A 20,397-nucleotide genomic window follows, 5' to 3' on the forward strand; every position below is an offset into this window, starting at 1 on the left:
CTTGACCTAGGCCCTAGAACCAGGATTTGAATCAAGTCTCATGCCAGAGCTTGGGATCTTCATTGCATTTGATGTGATAATTCATTTGTGAAAAACAGAGCAATTCATTTGTTTTCATTTGTCAAAAACAAAACAAAATCTCAACTAAGATAACTGTTGAGTTCTTTACAGTTAAAATAAAATCAGGTGTTGAAATGAGTAGCAGTAAGCCTTGAGAAAAGACACCCCGAGGAGTCAAGAGGATGCATTAACTGTCTACAGATGAACAGAATCTCTTCTTTGAACAAGGAAACCCAACAGTAACTTTTATCTTGGTTTCACATTTCAGGAGTTACCGTAGGGGTAAACCAAAACAGGTTAAAAAAAAAAAAAAAAAAAAAAAGAGAGAGAAAAGCAAAAGCCCAGCAAGCTGAGACATCAGAGGCCTTCAGAAGGAATGATTTGCCGTCTTCTCTTCAGGACATCCCCTCTTTAGGAGGACAAATCTTTTCTCCAGGGAAACGGGCGTCCTCCTCAGAAATGGGGGTGTAGGTGAGGGATCTTGTTGCTTTAACTGTTTGTTCATAATCCCTGCACTTTACTAGATTTAGTTCTGCCTGTTAACGTAGCCTCAGGACACTTGGCTAGGAAGGCTGGAGTGTACTCTCTGGGTTAGTTATTTTGGGACATTCTCGCCCTGCTGCTTGGGATGAAGAGGTCCTAATTAAACACCCGGACCTTCCAATGGGCAGATTTTCAAAGAAGACGCCCAGCTATGCTGCATCCTCATCCACACTCTCCCGTTCCCCCCAAACTAAGTGCAAAAAAGCTTGCCAGGGCCTGCAGAAAGCGCCGCGCCTGCGAGGCTGACACGCGTCTTTCCTTCCCTCCCCCGGGGAATGATCCCAGCATCTCTCGTAGTGATGTCAGTGTAATCCTGAGTCGGATCGGGCTCCCGGCTGGGTGGCGGGGGGGCAGATGATGCTCCCGCCAGCTGGGCAGAGCAAGGGTGTTCCCCGCGGAGGTGGCAGCCCTGGGCCGCGGCGTTCCGGAACCCCGGGGCCCGCGAGCACCGCCCCCGCTGGCTAGCCGCGCCTCGCTCCGCCCTGGACGCCGCCGGTCCCGGCGCGGAGGTGCGGCGGGGAGTGGGAGCCGGCCCGGCTCAGTCTGATTTACGGCTCTGCTGAAAACCGCTTCGCTCCCGCAGCATCAGCACCGGCGGCGGCGGCTGCAGCAGCAGCAACAAGTCGGGTAAGATTCGGCCGCCGGCCATCTGCGCCCGCGGCTAGGCGGAGGGGACCGGCCGGGGTGGCCGGGGCTGGGGAGGGGGTCCCCGAGCCCGCAGCATGGCGGGGAGTTGGGAGAGCCGGCTTCCCGGCCCCTATCAGCAGGAACTCGTGTGCACACGAATCCACTCTGGCACCCGTGGGCTGGCACGCAGCGGAGCGGGGGCGGGGAGAGCTGGGACCCCGGGGCAGGGTCATTGCCAGCCTGCCCTTCTCTGGCAGAGTCACTTAGGGCTCTTCCATCAGCCCCGTGGACTGGGGTTTCCTCTGGGCCCATAAAAGCCTGCGTGCTCTGAAGTGTGTGATTACCCATTTCCCCGTCCAAAATGCCACCCTTTTCCCATTGCCCCCCTAGAATCCTGATTTCCCCTTTCCTTACCTCTTGCCACTGTCTTTGGCCCTGTGCTGAGCCAGGGTTTGCATCTCGTTCCCAGAAAACCAGTGGTTAAACACCCCGGTGTACCCATCACAGGAAGAGGTTCCCCTTTCTGGGGGCCGGGGGCTTCACCTAGAAGCCTTGCCTGCCTCGCTACCTGGGGACCATTTGCGCCTCTGCTTTTGAAGAGGTTGAGGACACGTTTCACCCAAAGACCCCAGCTGGGCTCCCTCATTTCGGGTCCAATGCTTGTTACATTTAAGTGGAAACCTTTCATGGAGGAATAGAAGATATGCACTGCTTGCAGAACTGGGTTGCCAACAGTCATCTGTTGCTAGGGTGAAGATAATACATTCCTGCAAGGAAACCAGAACTTCCTGTTATTAAGAGAGTATGCTGATACCTACCTGGTTCACACATTGACCATCCCTAGAGGTTGTCATATAAAATAGCATCTGAGACAAGACAAATCCTTCCAGAACACTCTATTATAATAAAAATCTTGGCCATGGCTCCACTTATGCCAAATGGTATTTGACACATCGGGTCTCCAGGATTCAGTAAAACCTGGGTCTATTATTGTTACGATTAGCACTTTGGTTTATGTCATCACAGCAATACCTGAAGGAAAAAAAGGCAAAAATTTCAGGGTGAAAAATTTTTAGCTGATTGCAGGCTTAATGCCACTGTGCATACTTGAGTAATCTTTCCTGTACTTGAGGATAGGTTCCGAGCTTGCTGTCTTAGGACCCATTTTGACAGTTCATGTGAGTTTTCGTATGTTCTTGTGTTCACGCATCTCGGATTGTATCCTTAAAATGGGGCACAGTTTTGCATTTAGTGTGCCAAATTCAGGAGGGGAGGAAACTTGAATTCCACTTCTGGATCTACCACTTTCCATCTGACCTTGGATTAATGGCTTTACTTCCTTGCTTCAGTTTTCTTATCTGCGAAGAGGGAATGTTACCCACCTTTTTGATTCTAGGTAGGAGTTGGCAAACTTTTTCTGTAAAGGTAGTAAATATTTTAGCTTTTAGGAGCATAGAGTCTCTGTCTCAGTTACTCACCACTGCCATTGTGGTTTACAATAAATAATACAGAAATTGATACAGCAGCAGTAAATAATGCAGAAATTGATATGGATGGATTTGGCCCATGGGCTGTAGGTTTTAACTGCAACATAAAATATTATGTGCAAAAGTCACTTGAAACCAAAAAGCCTCTGCTCTCATGGAGATAAGCAGCAATCATTTTAGTAGTGTGTTTTTCAGCCGACTTGTAAACTACCTATTTCCCCCCTCCCAGGACTTTTAGAGTAATGCAACAGAAGGCTTTTGAGGAAAGCAGATATCCCTGGCAGGAGTCCTTTGAGAATGTTGCTGTGTGCCTGCCATTCCGCTGCCCGAGGTGTGGAGACCATACCAGATTTAGAAGCTTGTCATCCTTGAGGGCCCATCTGGAGTTCAGTCACAGCTACGAAGAAAGAACCCTCTTGACAAAATGCAGTCTCTTTCCATCCCTCAAAGACACAGACCTAGTCACTTCCTCAGAACTCCTGAAACCGGGAAAATTGCAGAGCGGTGGCAACGTGGTAAAGCAGAAACCAAGCTATGTTAACTTGTACAGCATTTCACATGAACATTCCAAGGACAGGAAGCCATTTGAGGTGGTGGCAGAGAGGCCTGTGTCCTATGTGCAGACCTACACTGCCATGGACCTCCGTGCAGACTCGCTGGATGGGCCACGGTCGGGTCCTGGACTGCCCGCCTCAGATACCAAAGCTTCTTTCGAGGCACATGTCAGAGAAAAATTCAATCGAATGGTTGAGGCTGTGGATAGGACCATTGAGAAGAGAATTGATAAACTCACCAAAGAGTTGGCCCAGAAAACTGCGGAACTGTTGGAAGTTCGGGCAGCTTTTGTGCAGCTGACTCAGAAAAAGCAGGAAGTTCAGAGACGAGAGCGGGCCCTAAACAGACAGGTGGACGTGGCCGTGGAAATGATAGCTGTACTGAGGCAACGCCTGACGGAATCTGAGGAGGAGCTTCTTAGGAAAGAAGAGTAAGTGTTGCTGACAGGGGATGCTAACCCCATTGCTTTAAGCAGCACCCCAATCCCCTTACAAGCAAATGCTAAGCAAGGTTGATTTTTGCTATTTGCAGGTGCCTTGACTGCATTTCTTATTGATATAGTTGAACCAAGAGGCACAAGGCTTTGATATCATTTACCCTCTGTGTGCGTGGTCTGCAACCTAGCAACATTAAAGTCAAATATCTAATTCCTTCTCAGCTGGGAATTTGTAAACTACAGATTATGTTTTTAGAGAGAAGACTAGCACAGCCTAGCTATGGTGGGATCCATTCCTAGCACCAAATGGTGTGCAAGGGTGAGTTGAATGGGAAGGCAGAAAGGGTGAGCTAAGTGAGCTGTTCCTTCTTGACAATCTCCGTATTATGAAGTCAATGCAAGATGCTGTCTTAAGTTCAAAAACATTCCTCCAGTATAAATAAGTTTGGTTTATTTGCCATTTTGTATTATCTGCCCAGGTTAAGTAAATGTTAGTAGCTGAGAATCCATTTAATTTAATTTATATTTGGGAGAAACAGACATAAAGGAACCCAGAGGAAAGACTTTCTGATATTGCTATACTTCCATGATTTAAGTTTGAGACTTGATTTTTTGGAAAATGATGTATATCAGATTAAGTTTTGCCCACTTGGAAAGAGTTGAGGTTGGTTTTCACAAGTTATAGATCATAGAAGCTATTTCTTGAGAAATCATCATACTTAGAGAAGCATTTCCTTATCAGTAAGTATAGATTTAAGCCAAACTAGAAAAGTATACATAACAAGTCAGTGTATTTCCCAAATGCAGAATGTCAGATTTCATTCTAAATAGAGGTTTAGAAATTCATGGAATCAAAGGACATTAAAATTGATGGACTAAAACATCCTAGAAGGCAGGTTTCCAAATAATTTGAGTTCTATTATAGAGATTGATTTAATTTCATCTTTTCTTTGCCCTCTGGCACTCTTCTATTTTGTGTTGTCTCTTAAAATGTAATAATTAAAACTTCCTGAGACACTCCATAGATTAAAGAGATCATTACTTGCTATCACTTTAATGCTTACATTCTATCTTGTGGGGAAGCCTAGACATTTTTTGTTCAGGAGAGACATTTTTTAAATTATGTAGTTAGGATGGATTTGAATCAGCCTCTGACTTACTTTGCTCCTAGGGAAATAATCTCTAATGAAAAATGTTTCCCTTTTGGTTTCTGGTGTTTCCTGGTGGGAAGTTAATGTCTAGACCCATTAATGGCCACCGGACTGACCCGCACTGTGCTTTTGAAAAAAGGGCAGATGTGGTTAATCTATGTATAAAGAAAGACCTAGAATTAAATTTGAAAATTTTTGCTTCATTCAGGAGCAGTGAGTTTAAAAGACAACCAAATTAAATTTTTGAACTTATTTATTTGTTGTATTTTACTTATTAATTACACAAGTAATAATGAACATGAGGTCTGGCGTAGTAGTTGCCTGGAGTGATGGGGTCAAGAATGCTTAATTGTCAAAAATATCTGACTAAATAAAAGTGGGCTATGCATGGGTCAGTTACATGTTATGGTTAATCCAAGGATGCCACTTGAGCACGAATTGAAAAACTAAGACATGTTAAAACAGGAAAAACTTGAATAGGACAGAATTATGTGTATAAAAATAGCCTCTCCAATCCAAGCACATCCTATCCTATCCTTCAGAGACAGCCACTGTTAAGTTCCGTAAATGACCTTCTAGACCTTTCCCGTGTGCACACACAGATTCTCACACAGATTCCATTTTTCTAAAGGAAATCGTGACACATACTGTTTTGCCACTTGCATGTTGAATTGTTTTTGTTTTTAATATAATAGACTTCAGGCATCTTTTGTTTACTAAATATAGAACTATACTACTCTTTTTGACTGTTGTGTAGTATTCCATGGTATGGATGCATCATGATCCATTTAACCAGTTTGCTATTGACGAATATATAGTTTTATTCCATTTTCCTAGTACTAAAAATAGTGCCTTGGTTATTATCCTTGTACATGTTTGTTCACATTTTTGTGAGTATACCTGAGGATAAATTATGGGTTTATTTATTTATTTATTTTTTTGAGACAGAGTCTCATTCTGTCACCCAGGCTGGAGTGCAATGGCATGATCTCGGCTCACTGCAACCTCTGCCTCCCGGGTTCAAGCAATTCTCCTGACTCAGCCTCCGAAGTAGCTGGGGTTACAGGTGCCCACCACTGCACCCAGCTATTTTTTTGTATTTTTAGTGGAGACGGGGTTTTGCCATGTTGGCCAGGCTGGTCTCGAACTCCTGACCTCGGGTGATCTACTGGCCTCGGCCTGGCAAAGTGCTGGGATTATAGTCATAAGCCACCGTGCCTGGCCACAAGGTGATTTTTGTATGTCATTTTTGGACTAGTAGAAAAAAGCAATGATATTTAAAAAAAAGAAAGTGTTTTAAATAAAACTGCAGTGAAATTGCCTTAAACTTTTAAATATAAACAAAGTCTTCATTTTTTTTAAACTTTCATTTGAGCCAGTCCCATCAGTTTCTGTATTCAGGCCCCAAATAATCACTCTTTCTGTACATAAAATGGGACTGAAAGAGTCTTGTTTCCAGGGAGGACACTGGAGCTCTTGGTCTAAGAATGAGACTGTGGACAGCACCCTCAGTGTCTGCAGCATCTAGCCTCCCCACCCCCGCACCCCTGCCCTCTGAATGGGGATGCAGAGGGAGCTGCCCACCTGTCACACTGTTAATACTGGGTTGATTTGACTGCATCTGCCTGGCTGGGCAGTGGGTGCATCTTCCATCCTAACCATAACCTCAGAGAGCTGTGCCTTCCACCAAAGAGTTGGCCTTTCAGATAAGGGAAGACCCTATTTTGCCAAGGACCATACCAGGAGTTGTGCTCCCCTGCCAAACACTTCCACATGAGCTCCCTAGGCCCATTTGTGAGAGAAAGTAGGTTGTTAACCATTTCATTCACAACTGACTTAAACTCCGGGGACCCTTTGAAACACAGATTGTAGATTTGGTTTAAAAAAAAGCAAACATCTATTATTTAAAATTCACATAAGCTTCTTTTGCTTATGGATTTTTTCCTTCAACTTTTAAAATCCTTTCTTTCAAGTTAAAATAAAAGACCCAAAGGCTGTTTCTGCCCTGAGGTCATCTATAGGCTGAATCAGCCAGATTGTAGAAGTTGTACATAAACTCATAGCAGAGGAGGTTGTTTGAATTGAGAATACACTTGACCCTTGAACGACTCAGGTTTGAACTGTGCAGTTCCACTTAAATGCAGAGGTTTTATTGTCTGTGCCATCATTGAGACAGCAAGACCAACCCTTCTCTGTCTCCTCCTCCTTTACAATGATCCATTTCCATTTAATGAGAAGTAAATATATTTTCCTTATGATTATCTTAATAACATTTTCTTTTCTCTAGCTTACTTTAAGAATACAGATACGTAATACATGTCACATACAAAATCTGTGTTAATCATTTGTTTATGTTGTCAGTAAGGCTTCTGGTTAGCAGTAGGCTATTAGAGTTAAGTGTTTGGAGAGTCAAAAGTTATACTTGGATTTTCAACTGCATAGGAGGTTGGTTCACCTAATCCCTGCATTGTTCAGGGGTCAACTGTTTTGCACTTTTGTACTGGTCAGTCTCACTGTAAACCCGTAGAAGGTATCTGTAGGTTTTGGAGTGCAAACCCAAGAAAGAAGTTGCTCATTGTCTTGACAAAGTCAGTGTAACTTTAAAAGTTCTAGTGAAACAGGTATTTACTTATTGAAGAGTATTCAGAGCTAGTGGGTAGTGCTGCCTGTAATCAGGTAAATCAATCCTGGAAACCTTGGTAAGGTAACCCTTAACAAGAAAGGATGGACTTAGTAGCTAGTTTGCTGGCTGAGTTGGTCCCGTAGGGTTTGGAAAATTTGAGTGTAATAAAAGTAATACAAAATTTTACATATACAGTTTTCTGCAATATGGTTGAAAAGTCCTGACTGAACATCTGTAATGTGCCCAGTGCTGTGTGAGGTGTGTCGGGGGGAACATAAAATGCTTGCTGTCTTTCCCTAAGGAGTTTGTGTTCTGTATAGGAAGAATAAGGGATACTCACAAACATGCAAGGGGAATTTTGAGAAGTGCCTCAATAAAGCCACAGTTTCAAGTTGGTGATACATTAGAGAACAGGTTTTTATGTGTGGAGAGGCCACACTGAGGAAATGAGGAGGAAAGGCAGAATTTGCATTGATGCCCAGAAGAGAATGACCTTGAAGGGGCAGCAGGGAGGGCTGCTAGAGATGGCCCCTGAGTAGACCAGGTGATTTCTGATTTGAGAACCAGAAGGTTGCCCCTGTTTCCTGCAGGATAACACACTCATTTTATCCATGCAGAAAATAAGGCCCAGAGCAGGGGAATGACTTGCCCAAGGATAGAGATTTAGTAGCAAAGCTGAATCTGGAATTCAATTTCCCTGTCTCTCTGCTGAGTGCTTATTCCGTTAGTTCATTGTGTCCCAGCCAGACTCCTGAAAATGTGATTTTTTTTCCCCCAAAGCGTCAAGACTTATGTAATACTGAATGTGGCCCATTTTGGATGGGCTTGATTCTTTGCTATTTTGAGAGGGCTGCCATGGTGACATCATTTATTTTTCTGATGTGATTAAAGAAAATGTCAGCTGGTATCTGAGGTGTTGGGAGGCAGGGGAAGGGTGGCATCATCAGTGCGGTCATGATATTAAGCTTCCAGAACACCCAGCCCAGGGCTTTTCACTTGACTCTCAGATGTCCTTGCTTAATTGGGATAGGGCTTTTGCCACTGCTAGGTTTTGATCACAATGAGAGGACTCTTTGTGATTCGATCTCTAATTTCCATCCTACTCCCTTGCAGGCAGTGACACATAGAATCTGTTTCCCTTTTTCCTTCATCATTTGCCTCATTCCAGCCTAAAGCCATGCAGAAGACAAATCTTTACTGAGTGGTTGCTGAGCAGCAGATACTGATCTAGGTTCCGACCATGGGATGGTAAACCAAATGCGTCCAGTTCCTGCCTTCATGGACTTTATAACCCAGAAGGGAAATTTGACATTAAACAGGTCATTAGGGTATATGACAAAGGAGACATAGAGGGGGTGGTCTGAGCTAGGTAATGCCCATTTAGGTTTTTATCCAGAGCTGACCTTGGAATGCTGGCCTTTAAAAGGCAAATCTGATTTGGTAACTTGCTTTGCACAACCAAATCCTCTTGTCATTTAATTCATTCCCATTTTTTGATCAGCATAAGCAGTGACTAGACAATGTAGTGTCCAGACTGATTCATAGCTAGGAAGCAGGCCAAGAAAAAATCACATTGGATATAGAGATCAGTGGGGTGGAGAAGGGTCTGTTTGCTCCACATTGTTGGTTCGTGCATATAAATGGGGTCCTCTCTTTTCAGGCTGTGTTCCTTGCAGACTTAGAAACTCATATAGAATAAACTAGGTGTCAAGCATACCCTCTCAGGGTTGGCACATGGTAAAATTCGGAAACCCAGGAAAGTTTTCGATTTCTATCTCTGCATATTCTCTTTTCTCCACTCCCCTGCCTCCTATCACATCCCCGCTCTAGGCCCTTGGGACTCAGAATATAGTATTGGTCAACTTACAACCAATGAGAATAGTTTGAGTTTCTCATTAGAGTTAAGGGCCAACAAGAGTAGAGATGGGCCATGCCTCCAGACGTGCAGTTGTTGCAGATTCAGGCCTGTGGTGCCGCAAAGAGAGTGCAGGAGCCGACTCCATGCTATGGGTTTGCAGCCAAGCTCCCTGTGCTTGGAGGTGGTCGACTCCTGCTTTGGGATTTGCCTTGTGGTTGACATTATGGTCTGTCTGAGGTGCTCTGTGATCAATAGCTAGACTATTTTCAGCCGGAGGTATTTTTTACCATTCCATATTCCTCTGAAGAGGTTCATAAATCAGTCATGTAAAATGAAATTTAAATAACTTGGTAGAGCTTTGCCTTTGAGAGGAGAAGCTGATGTTAAAGTGTTTAAGAATAGAAGAGAGGCAGCAGTTTTAGATCCCACCCCCTACTCCTGTAGGAGGTACCCATAGGTTACTCATTCGTTTTATGCCCCAGTACTTGTCTGGAAAAAGGAAAAAAGAAACTTAAGGATCTGTGTGTTGGTTAATGATTTTCAAGTAGAGATATAGTTGCACATTTCATGCATTCGGCAGAAATGCATTAATCCTGTATTGTGTGCTGGGCTCAGGTTAGATACAGGGGGTACCTGCAGACAGTGAAGGAGCACACAAGGTCCCTGAACTCACTGATTTTATGGTCAAATGGGGAAATGGCACACTGATTCATTGTGATGTGCATGGTAATAGGGTACAAACTTCTGTGGAAAACACAGTAGGCCATGTCATGTACACCTGGGCATGTGACTGAGAATACTCCCTGGCAAGAGAGTCTGAGGTTAGAGGAATAGTTAATTGATAATTAATTGTGGGGGCTTGGGAAGAGGAGGAGGAATGACCCTGGCAGAGAGAACAGCATATCCAAAAGTAAGTGTGGCTCAGTGCAAAAATCAAAGAAGTTAAAATAGACATAAGAAATGGTTTGTGGATAGTAGATTATAATAGAAGATAGGATCAGCGTGTTGTCACTCATTAAAATGCGTAGTTCAATGCCTATGCAAAATTGGAGTGAGCACCACAGTGCGTGGACCCATATTTCCATTAATCTCTCTGCACATGCTTCTAGGGTGTATTGGTCACATGATAGCATATCTTTGATTTTTCTGAATTAACCTGTCTTTAACCTATCTCAGAAGAAGTAACTGAAAGGATTCCATCTGTAAAAAATGAAATAATATTATCTATTTTTCAGACCATATGGTCATCCTGTAAATTAATGAATGCATGTGTGAATGGATATATTTTCTAACTGAAAGTTTGGCTCTCTGGAAAGGGCTTTTTCACTCATTGCTCCCCTTCTACTGTGTTGGTTTCTGGATATCTATCAGTCTGACAGATTTCCAGATCTGGAAATCATTCTGCATAATAATGAGCTTCAGGGTCAGTTTCTTATATTATACTGGTATTTCTTTTTTAGTGTCAAATATTGCTTTAAATAAGCATGTTTTCTACTGAAGCCTAAAACCTCGGATTTAATAATATTTGGCCTTTTTTTTTTTTTTAAAATAAACAAGAAGTCGAAGATGGGGCCGGAAGTGGCTTAGAACCAGTTAAATTTCCCCAACACTGGTCTGCACCCACACCCTGATTGAGTTTCACTCAGGTTGGCCCTTATCTTCTCATCTGGCCTTCCAGCTTTCACACTGTATTCTGAGTCACAGGGTTGAGAACCAGAAATAAAACCACACAAGTCTTCTACTGTTCTATCCGATAGCATCATATTATTCTTCTTCTTAGTCACATTTAACTAGCTTTGTAATTACGTGTTTATTTCAGTATTCCCTTCTTTCATTGTTTGACTCTCTCACTACATGTATCCATTATATGCTAATGTAAATAACATATTTTTATGAAAAATAACTGTTTTCCCAAAAAGAATTTAGTGAAAAGAGCGGTATTGTTTTAAAAGTTTATGTGTGGCTTCATAGAAGGCAGCTGGACTTTGGTAGTTCCACATTCAGTCTGTTGCAAATTTGTTGTTTTGGTTGAAACAGATGAAGAAAATCTAGTCTCCCACAGATATGTAGTAGGAAATGGAGGGGTATTTTAATAGCCTTCTCAGATAATCGTGGATATTTTGCTTTGATGCTGTGCCAAATGTGACAGTTGGTAGTTTCTTAAAGAGTCATTGCAATGTGGGATCTGAAACCATATCAGTGAACATTTTGTACTGTCTTACGTCGAAATCTATTGGTCTGTCTTGCACTTTGAATGGATATTCTATTGTTTGGAGTGTAAATATGAAAGAGGTTACAAACGCAATGTGTTTAACCCCTTTTCTTTTCCATTCAGAAAAACCCCAAGATTCTATGGGGAAATAAGAGGTGGTTCTGGATATTCATTCAGACTGAACAGGATATGAATGAAGGGTGGATCTGAGATGTACACACATGATATTCCACAATTAGTCACTTGGTTTTGATACCCTTTTCATCTAACAAAGATACCCTACACCATCTCAGTATGATGAACTTCTCCAGTCTTTGTCTTGTGTTTAACCTGTCTTTTAAAACAAAATCATAATACACCATCAATCTTGTTTTAACTGTTTTTTTTTTTCACCCTAGTTGATATAATACATCTACAAACTGAAATTAGGTTAGCAGTTTGTGCCAGGTTGGTTGACAAATACAGAGGGTATTAACTTCTCAGCTTCAGGGCACAAGATAATTGGTTGAGAGAAGTTAGAAAAAAGATCCTTCTTTTCTATAACATGGCATAACATTCCAGGAGCGTATTAAAATTAATATTAAAAATTAATATCAGCATTAATATTAATTTTTAAAAGTTTCATATAGAAATAGTGGCAACATATGTGATTTAAAAATACAGCCACAATCGTAAAAGGTGTTGCATTCAAATTTGTTCTCTTGCTTTGGTGATGCTAATCCCCTGAGATTAAGCCATCAAATATTGCTGTCTTCGCATATGCTAGACTGTATAGCATGAGAGCTCTGGAATAGTAAATGTGCACAGAGATAAAAGACAGGAAAAAAATACTGGATGTTGACAGTAGTTAGTTCTGAGTGGTGGGATTTTGGGTCATTTTTAGTTTCTTCCTTGTCCTTTATAAACATTAATTACAACAAATACTTATTCAATATTGTGTGTCAAACACAATTGTGTTGAGTGCTGGACTTAGACCGGAGAACAAAAGCTGATTCTGTCCCTGCCCAGTTGAATCCTCCAAAAGGTCAATTTTTATATTTTCCTTAATATATGTGAACCATTTCCATAATAAGATATAGGAAATATTGACCAAAATGAATTTTTTAAAATGGTACTTTTTTTTTAACTTTTGGTTGTTTGCCCTATAAGTACAGTTTGGAGACAGTTGTATTGTTTAGTTATCCTAAATATCTCCCAGGAAATCTCTACAACAGGCTTGTAGAAATTTAGATTCTCAGACTCCAAATGAATTGAAGCCTTAATGTTGGAAATAAGAAGTAGTAACCATTTTCCTGTGGTGTGTTTCCAGAATACTCCATCCCAAAGGACCTAAACCATAAGCAAGAACCACAAAAGGGCTGGGGATGCATTCACATGGGCCCGCCACTCGTTTGCTGCTAGTTAAGCTTTGTGGCTCATGTAGGAAGCAGATCAAAGTGAATGACGGTAGAGCTTAAAAATTGGCTTGTGTTCATGGCCTGAATAATGAAGACCTTGAAAAGTACACATCTTCTATTGAGGGCTAATATGGAAACATCTGGAAATAAACTTGAAATTTGATGATGAAAAAAATTCTTTTCCAGAAGGACTCTTATTTCTTGTGTGTGGATATTTCTTAGCTACTGAAAGATGATGGAATTATTATGGAATTAGGGTTTATGTTTGATCCTCGATGGGAAACTGGAAAAAACAGGGGCTGGTATCACTAGCATTTATTTGAGTGAATCACTATTAGAGCCAGCCTGTTATCTGTTTTTATAAATATGTAATTCCCAAAGTTTTGTAAGGATGTGTGATTCTATAGGAAGTGTCAGAAAAGTTTCAGTATGGCCATGTGTGCCATAATATATTTGTGAGAGAAAAATCATGATTAATTGTAAAAGTGGCACACTGACTATTAGTACAGACGAAAAGAGCTGGAAGTCACTACCAACTATTTTGCAAAGATCTTATGTAAAACTGTGACTTCCTGAGCCAGACTTCCCTGAAGTTCTACTCCCAAGAGAATTACAGAGCTCAGTGGAAAATAAAGTTCAAGTGGAGGTTGAGAAGATGCAGAAAAGCCAATGAATTTAATTGACTGTCTAGAACAACTGAATGAGGTTAGATAAACAAAAATTAGCATTCACGAATCAAAATTGAAAGAGCCTGAAAGGACAGAAAGTGGAGTCTTTAGAAACTTGTGTAAGTTGAACATTGCAAAAACAGTGAGAGGCCATTCCTTGAAGATTGAGAGAGATTTTGGAGACATGTAAAGGAAATACTACCCAACGGATAGTAAAATTATGGAACTCGTTAGCTCCACTGGGACTGGCAGAACATACAAGGGTGATGACTAAAAGGATATTCATGGCTTCTTATTAAGTGAAGACAATAGGGTGGAGAGAAATCTGGCAATATACACCTATTCATAGTGGTGATTACTGGGTCCTCGGCCTGGGAAAGAGGGTGTGGAGAGAGGGGAATTGAGAGTTGAGGGCAAGGTAGGAAAAGAAGAAAAACTGTGCGTATGTGTGCTTGGGTGGGTGTTTTTGGGGATGAGTGTGATGTTCATGATGATGGCTACCAAGATAATGGTGGTGGTCTCAGGATAATGGAGTTTTAGGTGATCTTTCCTTTTTTATATTTCTAATGGGTTATTTGAATTTTTTAAATAGCTTGTTTATAAATAAGAAAAAATACTATTTTCATATTTCCATTAAAAATGAAAGCAAAATATAAGATGGTAATAAAGTTATTAGCATTTTTCTGGATTTGTAATCTACTTGTGAATTATGTAGATAAAGGAGTAGTTGAAGTATTTCGTTTAGCTTCTTAGGGGAGGGCAACCCATGCATTGCTTCTCTTATGTCAGCATTAGAATAGTTTTCCCGGTGGTCTTTGGGTTGACCTCAGGGTAGCTGTATGGGCTGTTTTGTTCTAAGCTAAAAAATATGCTATTGGACAAGATGACTCATTTGATGTGCTGTTTTGGTGCTCAGCTTGGCCTCTTGCTCCTATAATTTCTCTCCCTGTAGAGTTTTCTCCCTCAATCGACAGACTTTAAAAATCCAAGTCAGAGCTTGTCTTAAAAGCAATACATCCAATGTTTTCCCATCTCATTTGTAATAAAACCAGAAGTCTCACAGTGACCTGTGAGGTCCTGTCTGGCTCCCTCCTCCATGGAGACCCCCTTGCTGTACCTCAGACCCATCTGCATGTCCCTGGTTTGCTCTTCCTAAACACCTGCATGGCTTCTTCCTTGGGTCTCTGTTCAAATGTCACCCCATTCAAAAAGTCATTTCTAACTTTGCTTTTAAAAATATTCATTCCTCTTCTTCCTCTCTCACTGTCCCCTTGCACCCAGTTTCGATTTTCTTAGCACTTATGACCATCTGACATATATTTATTTGTTTGTTTTATAGTGACTCTCTTCCTCTACTAAAATACAGTCTCTAAATGTAATCACTAAGAGGTGACTACCTCTCTCGTCATTGCCATGGAGTACTGCCTAGGATGTTAGCTGACAAATAGTAGGCACTCAATAAATATGTGTTGAATGAACGAATTCCTTGCCTCATATTTCCATTTTGTGTTCTGACATTTTTGCCTTGCAGAGAAGTTGTCACATTCAACCATTTCCTGGAAGCGGCAGCTGAGAAGGAGGTTCAAGGGAAAGCCAGGCTCCAGGACTTTATTGAGAATCTGTTACAGCGGGTAGAACTGGCAGAGAAGCAGCTCGAGTACTATCAGAGCCAGCAGGCCTCTGGTTTTGGCCGTGACCTCAGCGGGCACGTGGTGAGTCACCCCGGGCTGGCCACCAAGTGTAAGGTCCCTGTGGTTGGTGAGAATGGGCTGAGGACAGAGAAAAGGGAGCTGGGTGACTTGCAGGGACTCTAGACAGCATTTGGGAGCACTGCCTGGGCCATGCCTGTATTGTGGAAATGTTACTGGGGAGTCCAGGACGCCTGGAAATAAGGTAAATGCTGCATGTGCCGTTTCCAGTCCCTCTTCACCCTCCCACTCCACACCATGCTGAGTTGGTAGAAATATATATTTTTTAAATTAGTAAAATAGAAGAATTTGAAGTATCCAAAGAAATCATTCATTTCAATTTTGATGTTCAAGTAGCTGAGAAGTTATTATCATGTTTTGGAGCTCTTCAAGAGAATCTTACAAAATTCAGTAAAGTAAGATCAAACCACATACACATTTTTTTCCTTAATAGGGAGGCAAGCATGGTTCAACAGACTCTATAGGTCAAAATTCTTCATACAGATTTTCAAAAAGACAGAAAGATTCACAGGTAATAGTTGTAGGGTAGATTCCTGCATACAGTTTTGCATATAGTTTCAGGAGTTTAAGAAACGCCTAAAGCCCAGATGAGATCCCTGGATATGGATAAAGATCCAGGTTCTCATAAGTGGCTTGATCAGGATTCCCTTGGTCTCGTTGGAGGGCAGAGGGAGGTACAAATAACCGTGCTCTAGGTCGGTGGGGGGCGGGGGTGGGTGGTCATATTTGCCCTCTCTACAGTTTCCTACAACAAAGCCAAGGAAATATTTTGGATACCCCAAAGCGGTTTATTTATAACATTTTCATTACTTATTGAACTTTATTTATGCTTACTTCCTTCCTAGAAGATTTAAAAATAAGTTTTTTTGTTTTTTTGTTTTTTTTTTACTGCTTCCACCCCCACAGCAAATGGGCTCTATTATAAGGAAAGGAAAAATAGGCAACATTTATGCTGATCAAAAGATTAGCAAGGTTGCTATTGGTTGATTTAAAAGTTTACTTAGAGCTTTCTGGAAGCCAGGGTGAAAAGGCAACATGATTAGATAAGAAAACTAATTGTCCAGAAGAACGAATGAAATGAAAGGCAGGTGGATAAAAGAAGGAACAGCAGAGAGGAAGGGAGGAAGGACAGAAAGAAATGAAGAAATCCTACATGGTGCTTGCTGTAATCATGCACACTTGGCCTTAGCGCAGCTCAGTGATATAAGCCCCAGAACTTTCCAGAACAAAAAGAGACTGGAAGGAAGTGTGTTACATCTGTGAGGTTTCAGGCATTATATTCAAAGAAGTCTCATCCATGTAACATATTTATTATTTTCTGGGTGGATGTCTGTGGTCTTCTACTTGAAATGCTTCTGAGGGGGAAGTCACACCACACTGATCCCTCTCCGTCTCCTCCTTGGGAAACCATGAGAGTGTCCAGCCTTGACTAGCTGTGGCTGGAGGGACTATCTGAGCCTCTTTCTGCCATCTTCTTTCATCCTGCCCTCTTAAGAGAGGGTTGGGGCATGAGGTTATGGTGCCCAGATGTGAGGTGAAAAGGCCTGAAAATGCCTGGCTTCCGGTTTATTCTTACTCTGCTTCTGACTGGGCAAGATAGTTAGTCTTCCTGGGCCTATATTTCTTCTGTAAAATGAAGGGGTTGGATTCAGTGCTTTCCAAGTTGTTTTGGCCTCTTAGCTTCTGTGAGCCTCACCTGACTTTGATGGCTAGGAATTCTAAAATTAAAATGTAGCATTGACACTTCCATATTTAGAATTATAAGTCATCCAGAGCTAAGAAATGTATGAAATCTTCTGATACTCAGCCAAGAGGAATCTCAAAGAGAGAAAACAATGGAAGGCAAGGAGGAAGAAAGGCAGCCCATTCGTTCTCTCTTTTAAAATTGTTTTTGTTCACCTCTTTTGCTTAGTTTATTTTTTGGCTTGAAAGTTGAACATTTTTTAAAGAAACATAGCCAGTCATTATTTCTCATCATGCCAAATAATGTCATCAAAAGTTGGGTAGCATTTTGGCTCTTCTAGTTAGATATGTACATGCAAGATTATATCCAGTTGTGTCGCTTTACAATGTGACACATTCTGAGAAATGTGTGATTGGGCAATTTTGTCATTGTGTGAACATCATAGAGTGTATTTACACAAACCTACATGGTATAGCCTACCACATGTCTAGGCTATATGGTATATGGCCTATTACTCCCAGGCTCTAAACCTGTACAACATATTACTGTACTGAATACTGTAGGTGATTGGAACACAATGATAAGTATTTATGTATCTAAGCAGATAGAGAAGAAGAGAAGGTACAGTAAAAATATGATATTAAAAAAGGTAAGAAATAGTATAGCTGTATAGGGCATTCACCATGAATGGAGCTTGCAGGATTGATTTGCTCTGGGTGAGTCAGTGAGTGTCTGTGACATTACTGTATACTACTGTAGACTTTATGAACACTAAATTTGTTTAAAACTTTTCTCTCAATAATAAATTAACCTTAGCTTACTATAACTTTTTTACCTTATAGACTTTTAAATTATTTTTTAACCTTTTGACTCTTTTGTAATAACAGCTTAAAACACAAACATTATATAGAAGTACAACAATATTTTCTTTTTAAAATTATTTTTTATTTTTAATTTTTGATTTCCATTGGTTTGGGGGAACAGGTGGTGTTTGGTTACATGAATAAGTTCTTTAGTGGTGATTACTCAGATTTTGGTGCACCCATCACCCAAGCAGTGTACACTGTACCCAGTTTGTAGTCTTTTATCTCTCATACCCTTCCCACCCTTTCCTCCTCCACCCCCTTCGCCGAGTCCTCAAAGTCCATTGTATCATTCTTAAGCCTTTGCGTTCTCATAGCTTAGCTCCCACTTATGAGTGAGAACATACGATGTTTGGTTTTCCATTCCTGAGTTACTTCACTTAGAATAATGGTCTCCAGTTCCAACCACGTTGCTGAGAATGTCATTATTTCTTTCCTTTTTATGGCTGAGTGGTATTCCATGGTATATATAAACCACAATTTCTTTATCCACTCGTTGATTAATGGGCATGGAAATTTGGGCTGGTTCAGTATTTTTTCAATTGCAAATTGTCCTGCTGTAAATGTATGCAATTATCTTTTTCATGTAATGACTTCTTTTCCTCTGGGTAGATACCCAGTAGTGGGATTGCTGGATCAAATGGTAGTTCTACTTTTAGTTCTTTAAGAAATCTCCACACTGTTTTCCATAGTGGTTGTACTAGTTTACATTCCCACCAGCAGTGTAAAAGTGTTCCCTTTTCGCCACATCTCTGCCAACATCTATTTAAAAACTTTTTTTATTATGGTCATTCTTGCAGGAGCAAGGTGGTATCACATTGTGGTTTTGATTTGCATTTCCCTGATCATTAGTAATGTTGAGCATTTTTTCATATGTTTGTTGGCCATTTGTATATCTTCTTTTGAGAATTGTCTATTCTTGTCCTTTGTCTACTTCTGATGGGATTGTTTTTTTCTTGCTACTTTGTTTGAGTTCCTCGTAGATTCTGGATATTAGTCCTTTATCAGATGTATAGATTGCGAAGATTTTCTCCCACTCTGTGGGTTGTCTGTATACTCTGCTGATTATTTCTTTTGCTGTGCAGAAGCTTTTTAGTTTAAGTCTCATCTATTTATCTTTGTTTTTGTTGCATTTGCTTTTGGGTTCTTGGTCATGAAGTCTTTGCCTAAGCCATTGTCTAGAAGGGCTTTTCCGATGTTATCTTCTAGAATTTTTATGGTTTCAGGTCTTAGATTTAAGACCTTGATCCATCTTGAGTTGATTTTTGTATAAGGTGAGAGATGAAGATCCAGTTTCATTCTTCTACATGTGGCTTGCCAATTATGCCGGCACCATTTGTTGAATAGGGTGGCCTTTCCCCACTTTATGTTTCTGTTTGCCTTGTCGAAGGTCAGTTGGTTGTAAGTATTTGGCTTTATTCCTGTGTTCTCTATTCTGTTCCATTGGTCTATGTGCTTTTTTGTTTGTTTGTTTGTTTTTGTTTGTTTTTTTTTGAGACAGAGTCTTGCTCTGTTGCCAGGCTAGAGTGCAGTGGCGTGATCTCGGCTCACTGCAACCTCCACCTCTCAGGTTGAAGCGATTCTCCTGCCTCAGCCTCCTGAGTAGCTGGGATTACAGGCACCTGCCACCATGCCTAGCTAATTTTTTGTATTTTTAGTAGAGACGGGGTTTCACCATTTTGACCAGGCTGGTCTTGAACTCCTGACCTCAGGTGATCCGCCTGCCTCGGCCTCCCAAAGTGCTGGGATTACAGGCGTGAGCCACTGCGCCCAGCCCTATGTGCTTGTTTTTATACCAGAGAAGTACAATAATATTTTCTTTATGTGCTTTATTCAATAAGCTTTTTTTCTGTTTTTACATTTTTTAATTTTTCTTTTAAGTTTTTTTTTTTGGTTAAAATCTAAGACACAAATACACACAGAGCCAGGATTCTCAATATTCCTGTTCACATTTTGTCCCACTGGAAGGTCTTCAGAGGCTATAACGTGTACTGAGCTGTCATCTCCTATAGTCAGAACACCTTCTTTTGGAATACTTCCTGAAGGACCTACCTGAGGCTGTTTTACAGATAACATTTTATTTTTATAGAACAGGTACACTCTAAAATAGAAAGATAAAAAGTATAGTGTAGTAAATACACAAACCAGCAGCATAGTTGTTTATTGTCATTATCAAGTATTATGCTCTGTACATAATTGTGTGTGCTATACTTCTATGTGACTGGCAGCACAGTAGATTTGTTTACACCAGCATCACCACAAACAAGTAATTCATTGTGCTGCGACCTTATAACAGCTATGGTGTCACTTGGTGATAGGAACTTTTCAGCTTTATTATAATATTATGGGACCACCCTCGTATATGCAGTCTGTCGTTGACTGAAACGATGTTTTTTAGTACGTGACTGTGTATATGTGTGCACCACACACAAATGTACATATACATGTACATGCATGCATATACACACATAAATACATGCATAAAAATGTACGCATACATATATACCTACACAAACGGTGGGAA

At 40.9% G+C, this 20,397-nt stretch overlaps 1 protein-coding gene across 3 annotated transcripts in view; it reads left to right on the plus strand.

Moving 5' to 3' along the window:
• The first annotated feature begins 345 nt into the window (after positions 1 to 345).
• Positions 346 to 20,397, plus strand: part of ZNF365 (zinc finger protein 365) — a 115,897-nt gene continuing 95,845 nt past the window's right edge. For all 3 annotated transcript variants that reach the window (XM_003258229.3, XM_003258228.3, XM_030798516.1), the window contains exons 1-3: positions 346 to 1,230; positions 2,947 to 3,702; positions 15,149 to 15,329. In XM_003258229.3, coding sequence (XP_003258277.2) covers positions 2,960 to 3,702; positions 15,149 to 15,329 — 924 coding nt within the window. In that variant the 5' untranslated portion in view covers positions 346 to 1,230; positions 2,947 to 2,959. The remainder of the gene's footprint in view (positions 1,231 to 2,946; positions 3,703 to 15,148; positions 15,330 to 20,397) is intronic.

The sequence above is a fragment of the Nomascus leucogenys genome, chromosome 18, assembly GCF_006542625.1.
Source record: "Nomascus leucogenys isolate Asia chromosome 18, Asia_NLE_v1, whole genome shotgun sequence".
NCBI classification, from domain to species: Eukaryota; Metazoa; Chordata; class Mammalia; order Primates; family Hylobatidae; genus Nomascus; species Nomascus leucogenys.